At 46.9% G+C, this 10,354-nt stretch overlaps 1 protein-coding gene across 4 annotated transcripts in view; it reads left to right on the top strand.

Moving 5' to 3' along the window:
• Positions 1 to 9,075, top strand: part of ZWILCH (zwilch kinetochore protein) — a 21,229-nt gene extending 12,154 nt beyond the window's left edge. For 3 of the 4 annotated variants that reach the window (XM_044445084.1, XM_044445085.1, XM_044445087.1), the window contains exons 9-18: positions 1,422 to 1,515; positions 1,882 to 1,934; positions 3,350 to 3,455; positions 3,574 to 3,653; positions 4,567 to 4,723; positions 5,162 to 5,190; positions 5,385 to 5,521; positions 6,175 to 6,270; positions 7,579 to 7,697; positions 8,735 to 9,075. In XM_044445084.1, the coding sequence (XP_044301019.1) occupies positions 1,422 to 1,515; positions 1,882 to 1,934; positions 3,350 to 3,455; positions 3,574 to 3,653; positions 4,567 to 4,723; positions 5,162 to 5,190; positions 5,385 to 5,521; positions 6,175 to 6,270; positions 7,579 to 7,697; positions 8,735 to 8,820 (957 nt within the window). In that variant the 3' untranslated portion in view covers positions 8,821 to 9,075. The remainder of the gene's footprint in view (positions 1 to 1,421; positions 1,516 to 1,881; positions 1,935 to 3,349; positions 3,456 to 3,573; positions 3,654 to 4,566; positions 4,724 to 5,161; positions 5,191 to 5,384; positions 5,522 to 6,174; positions 6,271 to 7,578; positions 7,698 to 8,734) is intronic. The other variant, XM_044445086.1, reaches the window with a different exon arrangement.
• Positions 9,076 to 10,354: the final 1,279 nt, after the last annotated feature.

Raw genomic sequence — 10,354 nt, 5'->3', positions numbered from 1 at the left:
AGATATGCAGATGATACCACTCTCATGGCAGAAAGTGAAGAGGAACCAAAGAGCCTCTTGATGCGGGTGAAGGAGGAGAGCGCAAAAGTTGGCTTGAAACTCAACACTAAGAAAACTAAGATCATGGCATCCGATCCTCTCACTTCTTGGCAAATAGATGGGGAAGAAATGGAGGTAGTGACAGATTTTATTTTCCTGGGCTCCAAGATCACCGCAGATGGGGACTGCAGCCAAGAAATTAAAAGACGCTTATTCCTTGGGAGGAAAGCTATGGCAAGTCTAGACAGCATACTAAAAAGCAGAGACATCACCCTGCCAACAAAAGTGCGTATAGTCAAGGCTTTGGTTTTCCCGGTTGCAATGTATGGCTGTGAAAGCTGGACCATAAGGAAGGCTGAGCGCCGAAGGATTGAGGTGTTTGAATTGTGGCATTGGAGAAGACTCCTGCGTGTCCCTTGGACCACAAGGCGATCAAACTGGTCAATTCTAGAGGAGATCAGCCCTGACTGCTCCTTAGAAGACCAGATCCTGAAGATGAAACTCAAATACTTTGGCCCCTAATGAGAAGGAAGGACTCCCTGGAGAAGAGCCCGATGCTGGGAACACTAGATGGCAAAAGAAGGAGGGGACGGCAGAGGATGAAGTGGCTGGATGGAGTCGCCGAAGCAGTCAGTGTGAGCTTGGGTGGACTCCAGGGGATGGTGGAGGACAGGAAGGCCTGGAGGAATGTTGTCCATGGGGTCGCGATGGGTCGGACACGACTTCGCAACTAACAACAATAATATTGGTAGAAATGCTCCAGATAAAAGAAATGTGAAGTCTAGAAGCCTTTTAATTTTTCAAAAATTAATGTTTGCAGTCCTAGCCATTATTCTGTGCTCCAAGGCTGCTGGTTTCCTACTTCTGAGTAAATATGGTTACTCAGCAGTGTTCACGATGTATTATATATGTTGGAATATAATCAATACATAGCTCTGGATTTATGTATTATTTATTTATTAGACTTTTAGTCTGCCCCATTAGTGACATGGCTCCCTGGGCAGGTTACAGACAAATATATACAATCAATAAAATCTTATGAAAGACCATTGAGGCTATATTCTTTTTGACACCAGGTCAAAACCTTTTTTTTTTAAGTGTTATTTTAAGAATTAGTATTTTAATAGTTTTAATCAGTCACTCTTGATTTAATTTATTTTTTTGGCTGTATATTGTTTTATATTTGTAGTAATTGTTTATTCATTTTTGATTTTAATGTTTGTAAGCCATCCTGAGATTCCACGCATAGAGGATGGCATATAAAAGTTTTAAATGAATGAATGAATGCACAAGACTGAACTCTTAATTATAAAACAATGTAAGCACTCCAGTGTCACATTCGTAAGTGCATTTAGGTATTTTTCTTTTTCTGGCATTAATAGCATTTGGGTGAGAACTTGAAGACTGGCTTGACTGACTGGCCTAAACCTGTAGGAGGAAAACCAGCTGTTGAATTAGTACAGAAACTTCTGGAAGGTAATTTTATAGCATTCTGGAAATGTCTGCCTTGCAAGAGTGATTAGCTAACTGGGTGAATTTCAGCCAGTCACTGACTCTTAGCCTATCTTAATTCAGGGAGTTATTGTGAGGAGAAAAAGGAGAAAAAAGGGACCATGCAAGTCACCTCCACTTCCTTGCAGGAGGAAAAACTGTGGGATGTAAATGTAACAATACCTGAACTAAGGTCTAAAATAGATTTAAACAGCCCTCGCTGTTTGGTTCAATAAGTTCCCACTCCTGCCAGATCCTTGCAGGCTGCAGCAGCGTTCTTCCTGTCACTCTGATGTCGTTTTGCGACATGCATTTTCCCATAGCTCTGTTTTATCCTTATTCCACCTCTAGATTTAAAGGACGAGATGGATGGGTTGAAGACGCCGAACAAAAATGATATTGAGGTATTTCGGAAGCCTGTGCAGGGAAAAAATATTTGTGCAGAGGGTCCCCACGCCTCAGTCTGACAGCTTCGCCGCATCTTTTCTTCCACAAAACCTCCTGTGCCTGCTTCGTTCGTTCGCCTTCCCCCCCCTCCCCTTGCGGCCATGCCGGAGGAGAGGGGACGGTGTGGGGGCAGCGTGCAAGCAGCACTTCTGGAGTTCATGGACATTTATCCAGAGGCCGCTCTTGTGCAAGGGCGCTGCTTCAGCATTCACTTCGAATCCTTCTCAGGGCCCCCGAGACAGGCGGGCATTCTGCCTCCTGTGTCCTGACACACACAGCTGGTCACACGTGTTTCTTATCCATCCATCCAGGTATTTCTAACCTGTCCATTACAGTTCATCTCTGGATGGCTTACAATATAAAACAATAAATACAACCTAATAACACACAACTGAGAATGAAAAAAAAATTAAAATATTTAAACTTTAGAATATCGGGTAAATAAAAAGGTCTTGAGCTGGCGCTGAAAAGCATATAACATCGGCGCCAGGAGAACCTCCCTGGGGAGCGCATTCCATGGCTGGGAAGCCACCGCAGAGAAGGCCCTCCTCCGAGTGTTCTCTCTCCTGACCTTCAGGGAGGGCTCCCGGAGCAGGGTCTCTGCTGCAGATCTTAAGGGGCGGCTGGGCATGTAGGGAAAAAGACGTTCCTTCAGGTATCCTGGTCCCAAGCCATTTAGGGCTTTATAGGTCGTAACCAGCACCTTAAATTGGGCCCAGACTTCAGTTGGGAATCATTTGGCCAGTGGGGTTTTGCTCTGCTTGTGGGGGTCCCTTGATGACTGGATCACCCTCTCTTGAGCTTTAGAACAGCAGTAGCCTCCCTTTGCGGGCACTGCAGTGTCCATTGGAATGGCCAACCCCGGAGACTCCCAGAGTAAGGGATGGTTGGCACGTCTCGTGTCCCTGGGGGTGCCTGTTCCTTCGTATCAAGTGGAAATGGTGTTCACAGGGCCTCTTGGAAGCATCCTTTCCTACCAAGCGGAGCCCACCTGGCTCCCTGGTTGCTTCTGGAGCATTGTTGGTTTTGAAGCGGGCTGGGGGACAGCCAGAAGAAGGGAGTGGCCAAAATTTCTCTGTGAATTTGACCGCAAAAGTAACCCTTATCACAGTAGTCTGGCAGTGGAGAAGGCAAACTAACGTCGTTCTTCCACCACTTTGCATAAGCTTGGTGCTGCTCTGCAGAACTTCTCTAGGTACACATTTTTCATAGATTTCATTGTCTGTATGTTTTTTACAAACCTATTCCAGGAGGTTGCTGCTCTTGTTGTAAAGATGCAACGGTGAAGTTTCTTTCAAGTGGGATATAAATAACAGTTATCATCAGGCTTTTGTCTTCCCAAGGTTGTGCTGAAGCTATTTTTCCTTTCCAGAGTCCCCAGAGCACTGCAGCTGCCTTGCCCGGCTCCATGAAAACCCTTTTCAGCAGGAGAGGAGACCTTGATTTTGTGGAACTGCTGTGGTGCAAGATGTGGGGCAGTACGTATCCTTTGGACCAGCTCTAAAGAGAGAAGCGGCTTTTGCTCTGTCCTTGAATGACGTGTTTGTTCATTCTTTTGATCTGCTTTTATCTAACACTTGAACTTCTCTCCCCAAGAGGTCACTTCGTATGCGGAGCTGGTAGAATGTTTCTCACAGGTCATGAAAGCCATCCAGCACGGGGCATTGCAAACTTGGGTATGTCTGACTAATGGGACTGAGTGAGCAGGGCAATCCTGTATCTGAGGGGGCTGCTCTCGCTGCTACTTTGGTGGAACGGTCAATGTGGCTGATAATCATTTCTTAGATTGATATCCTGCCTTTCTTCTTACAAAGAACTCAGAGCGGCTTACATCCTCCTCCTCCTCCTCCTCCTCCTCCTGCTCTCGATCTTTATCCCCGCAACAACAACCCTGTGAGGTAGGCTGGGCAGAGTCTCTGCGACTGGCCCAAAGTCACCCAGTTGGCTCCAGGCTGACTAGAACTAGGTCCCATGTCGCGCTGGCTCTCACCTCACCAGCAAGGAAGAAGTAAAACTCACACGCAAAAGATAAAAAGTGTTTAGAAATGGTAGGTATGTACCCTCAACTCTCAGTTGACTGCCGGTGGTGGCGCTTGTATGCTACACACACGGCTGAGCAAGAGAGCGGGAGACTCGCCCCCACTGCCAGCACAACACCGTTGCTCTGCTGTGCACACAGTGTGGGAAATTACGCCAGGCACCCCCACTTCATGGGGCCTGGACTCTGGACTTGCCAGAAAAGGAGTTAAACATAGCTGTTCTCAAAGTACAATTAAAGACAAACCTCAGAGGGGAGAATGTTTTCGATTTGCCTTGAACAAACGCCCAAGGGCTATCCATTTTAGCATACTGGCTTTTAGCAGAGCTTGTCATTCTCCCAACAATAGACAAAGCAAAATGGAAATTTTGCCTGCCCTCACACCTGCCTAAAACAAAATTGCAGTGTGTTATAAGTGCACGATTCTTTCTCACTCTCTTAATCTGAGCTAGGGCTTCGCTTAAAATTGTTTCTTTGTCATGTTACTTTTCAAGGCATGATTTATCTCTAGACATAAAGAGGACAGTTTATAAATAAAACTTTCTCCACAGGTTCATCAAGGAAGTAGCAGCTTACTGAGCAAACTGATCAAGCAGTCTTACTATGGAAGCGTAGATACCGTGCCTCTTAGGGGTGTGACTCCAGTACAGATGCTTCTAGAAATTGGTGTGGATAAAATGAAGAGGGATTACGTCAGCTATTTTGTAGGTATGTCCGTTTTGACCCAACTCTTGTGGCAATGATCAACTGTGTTCAGGCCATCTCTAAACTGACCCATTTCCATTAAAAAAAAGAGACTGGCCATTTCATTGAGCAAAGCTTGGAAGTTCTGTCAATGAAAACTCTTACAAAAATGACCTTTTTCTGAATAAACTTCCTTAGCTTAACTTCCTTGTCATGTAATTGATGTTCCTGTTCTAATTTCACAAAATATTAGCAAAAGCTCTGCTCTAGCAATTTACAAGATGCCAGGTTGTCTCCTACATAGTTCCATTTCAGTTTTCCATTGGTCTTGAACTCTTTGCAGAGCAAATTTGGAGACTTGTGATCTTCTGTGGACATTTGGGTATTTTTAAGCGTTAAAGTCTGCACAATTGTAAATACATTTCACGATTCCACCACGTAAAACTGTGCTTTGTATTTTAGGCAAAGAATTTGCAATACGCACCCACCTGGTAAGATACGTTTTCTCACCCTTGATGCTTGTGATGAGCACTGCAGGGATGCTGGCTGTCTCTTTCCAGCTTCGTGGGGGAGGGAGTGTGTGCTCTGTTCGCATGTCAATATTGAGGGGCTATTTAAATTGGATTTGGTGACTCTCTCAAAGGCTACTTATTTTTTTCTGGGCCCCCCCCCCTCTCTCTCAAAGGATTACTTCATGTCTACTTCTGTGGACCTACAGGAGCAGATTCATCGTGTCCAGAAACTCCATCATATGCTGGAAATTGTGGACAACTGCGTAGAACTACTTAAACTTGAGCATGAGAGCCTCATCTTCTTGACACAGTAACTGTCTCCCCGCAGATTTTTCTTAAATAGCAAGGATAAGGAGATTGTCTTAAATGAGGAAAGGGAATATGGCCATCTTAATTCTCTGTGTTAAGGGTGGGAACTATAATCCAGATAAAGGGTCCTAATTCATCCAGGCGTGTGCCTATTCTGCATTTTTATATTTGCACAGGCCTTTAAGAGAATCTACGCAGCAGGATTCCCAAGGAATATAACTTCAGGAAAGCACGTAAAATGAAAGTGATCAGACTCTTGTTCTCAGCATGCTCTCACTGTTGCGCTTTGTTAATTTTAGCCCTCTGTCCTCCTGTTGCAGGGAAAGGGAGTAGCGTTTTCTTCTTATTAACTGGCTCCAAATGTTTATGAAACAAATGAAAAAGACAGTTGCAGGACCTGCAGAGGCTTAGCTGCTGTTCAGCACCGAGTTCTCTTGCCCAGTATCTGTTCACGGCAGGGTCCTGCTGCCCCCAGCTCCAGTGGATTGTGTCCCCTGCTTGGAACATCTAGAATCACCCTCTTTCTTCCTGGCTCTTACATGTCAGCCCTTGTAAAGACAGACAGTACAGTTGGTTTTGAATCAGTGGTGCGGTTACAGTAGCAGACATTTCTCCTGAGAGTGTGGATGGTCAGCAATTGCCGTCTTCTTGTAGGTCCTGTATCAACTACTACAAAGAAAACCCCCTGAATGAGAAGCACGTGTTCCAGCTGCCAGTCAGGGCAACTCTTGTGAAGGAGTTTTACCAAAAGTAAGCTAAACTGACAGCCAGATTTCCTCGGGGGAAATATGGGGGAAAGAAAGGAGGCGAGGTAGGTGGGGATTCTCTTTCTCTCAGGAAGGAATATACCCACGCACAAGCAAATACTCTTCTAAAAGAGGAGTGTGAACGCCATCATGCCTTGTCCCTCCCATTCAGCTCTCTGTGTGCTCACTCTTCCTGCACTTTATTCTTTGCCCAATCCAGTGGTGAAGGATAGCACTGATTTCTTAAAAAAATTGAGCTGTTGTGCTGACTTTTAATGTAGATGAGAGCAAAGGAGCCCGACCGATCTGTAGGCGAACTCCTGCCTTGATCGCTTTTGGAAAAAGGACCTTGGGAATGGCAACAGGCTGCTTGCCTTCTCCTGGGAACAAAGGATCACCAAATTTCCCTTCCAGAGAGACTCGGAGAGTTTGATCGGTGCAGGGGAAGCACTAAGAACTTCACTAGGACTATATAAAGTTACTAATTAGGCCTGAGATAAAAGGAGTTCAAGAACGGAACAAGGAGAGCATGTGAGGAACTGGGCTGCTGAGGAGTTGGGCCTGCAGGAGTTGGGGAGGGAGGAAGGCCATCTTGGTAAACTGCCTCAATTCATTGGATCTTAAGAGGGAAAACTAAGTTAGAAGTACTGGAAATCTGTTTGCAATTCTTCCATAATACAAGTGGGGGGGGGGGGAGTTGATCCTTTTTTCTTAGCTGAAATGTTGTATCTTCAACCAGAAGGGACTTTGAAATGCTACAATTGTAAAGCAAACTGCTTTTCAGCATCTTTTGGGGGGGGAATCATTTTTATGCAAAAGCAGTGGTAGAAAAAAGGATTTCTCAGGCCCAGATCCCGCACCTATTTCCTTAGTACCTCCTCAGTCCTGGCCCGTGACAGAGCCCCCTGAGGGGTGTGGGGCACCGTGCTGGTATCCTCTTGTTCCCCCCGCTTTTCCCGTCCAACATGAGCGGCAGCTCCGTGCCATGACTGGAATACACAGGGACCACTCTGAGCGTCGTGTTGGGGTCTCATGCACACCTGCCTGGCACCTCTTTCTCGGGGCTGCCTTGCCACACACCAGCAATATACGGGGGGAGCATTTGAGGTCCCAAGTGCCTGCCTGAAGGCGATGCTTCATCCGTGGCGGCAGCACTCTGCTTTCTCTAGTGGGGGCTGTCGGGGGGCACATAGGAGGAGGGAGAAGGCCGTGGCTTGCCTTTCCTCCGATTCCCACCTGAACGCTGTGCACCTGTTGGCTGTAAACTCGCTGTTTTTCGTAAGCTTGTCTCTCTTCCCAACCGGCACTCCAGTGCTCATCCCCAAGTGTGGAGAGTCGAAATCAGCAGCGGACGAGGCCAGGGGAAAGTCACCACAGCGTGGCAACTGAGCACCACTCCTCCAGCTGAGCACTTGTGCTCGAGCGGCGCAGGTGAGCCGTCTCGATGGTCCGAAGTGCGACGCCGGACCTGTTTCCCCACTTCATTTCCCACAGCTTGCCTTGCAACTTCCTGCTTTGACTGGGAAACTGATTTTCCGATCACGGAGTTGAGGCAGGGCTGGCCCTAAATGGGTGGCCACCAACAGAGACACGGCCACCGTATTAAGCTGACAGACCGGTGTGACGGTCTGGGCGCTAGCAAGTGAGATCATCTGTCTGTCTCTAAGGGAGGTCACTCTTTGACCCCAAAATGAAAGGCACCTCTGCGTATAGTTTATGGGGAGCCCCCCTCTCAGGAGGAAGACCAGAGTAGGGTTCTTCCTTGGAAACCTGGACAAAAAGGGGCACTGTCTTGATTTTGTTTACTATATTTTATCCTTCGAAACAATGCAGTAACCCAAGTACTTCAGTACCGTTTGAGAATGGCCTTCCCTAGTTATTCATGCAGCTGCTGGGCTGGTGCATTTGATAACGTGAAGCAGGGGACCAGAAAGGTGAGAGGGAGTCAGAAGCCACCCTTCCTCTCCAAGGAGTCTTTCCAGAGCCCCGTCATGCGCTGCGCACCGGCAGTGTAGGGGCGGAGCCTCTGTCAGTGTCGCCTGTGGCTCCCGCCTCTCTCTGTCTTGGCTCCTCATCCCTTCGCCTGCTTCTGCCAGTGAGCCCTTCCACTCACGTTACCGGCAGGAGGGCTCCCCTCATCCCCACATCCAGTCTTGCCACCTGTGCACAGCTCAGAGCTGCTCTTTCTGGTCACAGAGAGAAGGATATATTGGGCCAGGTCTGCCTGTTCTGCATATGAGCAGGGGGCGGTTTCGGGGGGGGGGGGTCTTTTAATTTGAATAAAAAGAACCCAGGGCCAACTGTCTGCCCCGTCCTTCTCTATGCAAGAAAACCAGCATGTCCAATGTCTTTCCCACCCAGAACAGCGTCCCGCCTCCACCAGCATTTTCTCGTATCCAAGGCAGTTTCCTTTATAAGTGATGTAATGATTTTGCCCCTATCCATCACCAGTTTCTTTTGTCTTGCAGATATCCTGGATACAGAAGCTTGTGGCAGTAAAGAGGAAATGTCATTTGTTACCCTCCTTGAGTGCTCTCAGGTGCCTTTTGCATAAAAATGGAAGACTTGGCTCAGCACTTCTGGTGCCAGGTAACCCACTAAAATTTACTAGTCAACCAGCACTGAATTCACAACAAATTTCTTCCTAACAAAGGCCCACCAGAAGATGACATTCCTGCCAAATTATTCAGAAAGAATTGGACTTGTTGCTGTTAAACATTTCAGTTTATAAATCTTACCAAAAGCATGGCACAAGACTAGAGCACAAACATCACAGTCCTCTGTCTTGAAAAAAGGAAATTTTATTAAAAAAAACAAGCACCCAAAGCCAATCATGGTATCAGTCCTATTTATATCGCTAACGTTCCTGTCAAGTTCTTTCAATATAGACTTGAGTTTTCGGCAGCAGCAAGTAACATTTTTGTGGAAGAAATGAGATTTAGGGTGGGATATCCAAGGGTTTCTTCTTAGATATCAGGTCGCCATCTGTTGATTGTCCGGGCTGCTTTTGACAGCAAAGAGGTAGCTTATCTGTCCAATCCTTTCTGCTTTTCCCAGAAGGCATGTAAAGCAACGTTCTTTCACTCCGAGAGCCAACTGCTCCCGCAGAACCTCCATGGGACCAGGTGGGACTGGCTTATTTCAGTGCTCGTGCGAATGTGTTGCACTCGCACAAGAAACAGATTAGTTCGCAGAGACAACAGTTTGCCGGGCGCAGTGTGCAAGGGATATCCTGTTCTCCCCTTTTAGTGAGCCCGGACAGTTCTAATGGCTAAGAATATAGCTCAGGAAAATAAAATGAAATTAAAACTGATCAGAGCAAACACCTTTAGCTGGCTGTGGTGGCTGGTCCCTTCTCTGTGGGACTCCAGGTCTCAACGATGAGCCAGTTTGGCGCGAGTTATCCAGTCATAAGATGCAGGCAGCTGTTTCAGATCGCCAGCTTTGAGGGCCGTGGCTCTTACATTCCCTCAAACAGATCTTGCATGCTTAAACTTAGGTTCATTTTGGAAACTCAGTCCAGGTCATGCACATCTTTTGTGCTGTGCATGTGTCCATCCCCCCCTCTTTTTGGCACAGACTTAGTCCTAAATTTCACAGTTTGGCAGGGCATGTTCTACCAGAGATTTTGTCGTCCTTCCTGAATTTTGTCAGAGCAAAAGTCATTCCAATTCAAGGACAGGAGGTAGATTTCAGACCTGTATCATCTTCCAAATGTTTTTGCGAAGTTGTTAGACCTGATTTGAAACAGAAAAGGGAAGCAAAAACATAGGGGTTAGGATTGGGGGAGGGGGGATGGTTCCACAACGGCAAGCGCACTGCTGGTGCCGGGGCATTCTGGGACTGAGGCGTAAGGGCTGTTGCCCTGCTACTCCTGGACTAACGTGACGTTTTTTTAATGTTCATGTGGCTTGGAAAATGACACATTTGGCCTTTCAGCTTTGCCCCAGAATTTGCACACCTTCAATATCTGCCAGTGACTCCCCCACCATGGTGGAACTCAGTCTGAACTGTGGACTCCAAGATTGGCCTCATTTCTGAAAGTTTTTCCTCCACCCGCTTCCTCACATACCGTCAAGCCTGAGGAA

This window comes from Varanus komodoensis, unplaced genomic scaffold (genome assembly GCF_004798865.1).
Source record: "Varanus komodoensis strain SLA01 unplaced genomic scaffold, ASM479886v1 scaffold46_3, whole genome shotgun sequence".
Taxonomy (NCBI): Eukaryota; Metazoa; Chordata; class Lepidosauria; order Squamata; family Varanidae; genus Varanus; species Varanus komodoensis.
This window is presented reverse-complemented; position numbering and strand designations above follow the sequence as displayed.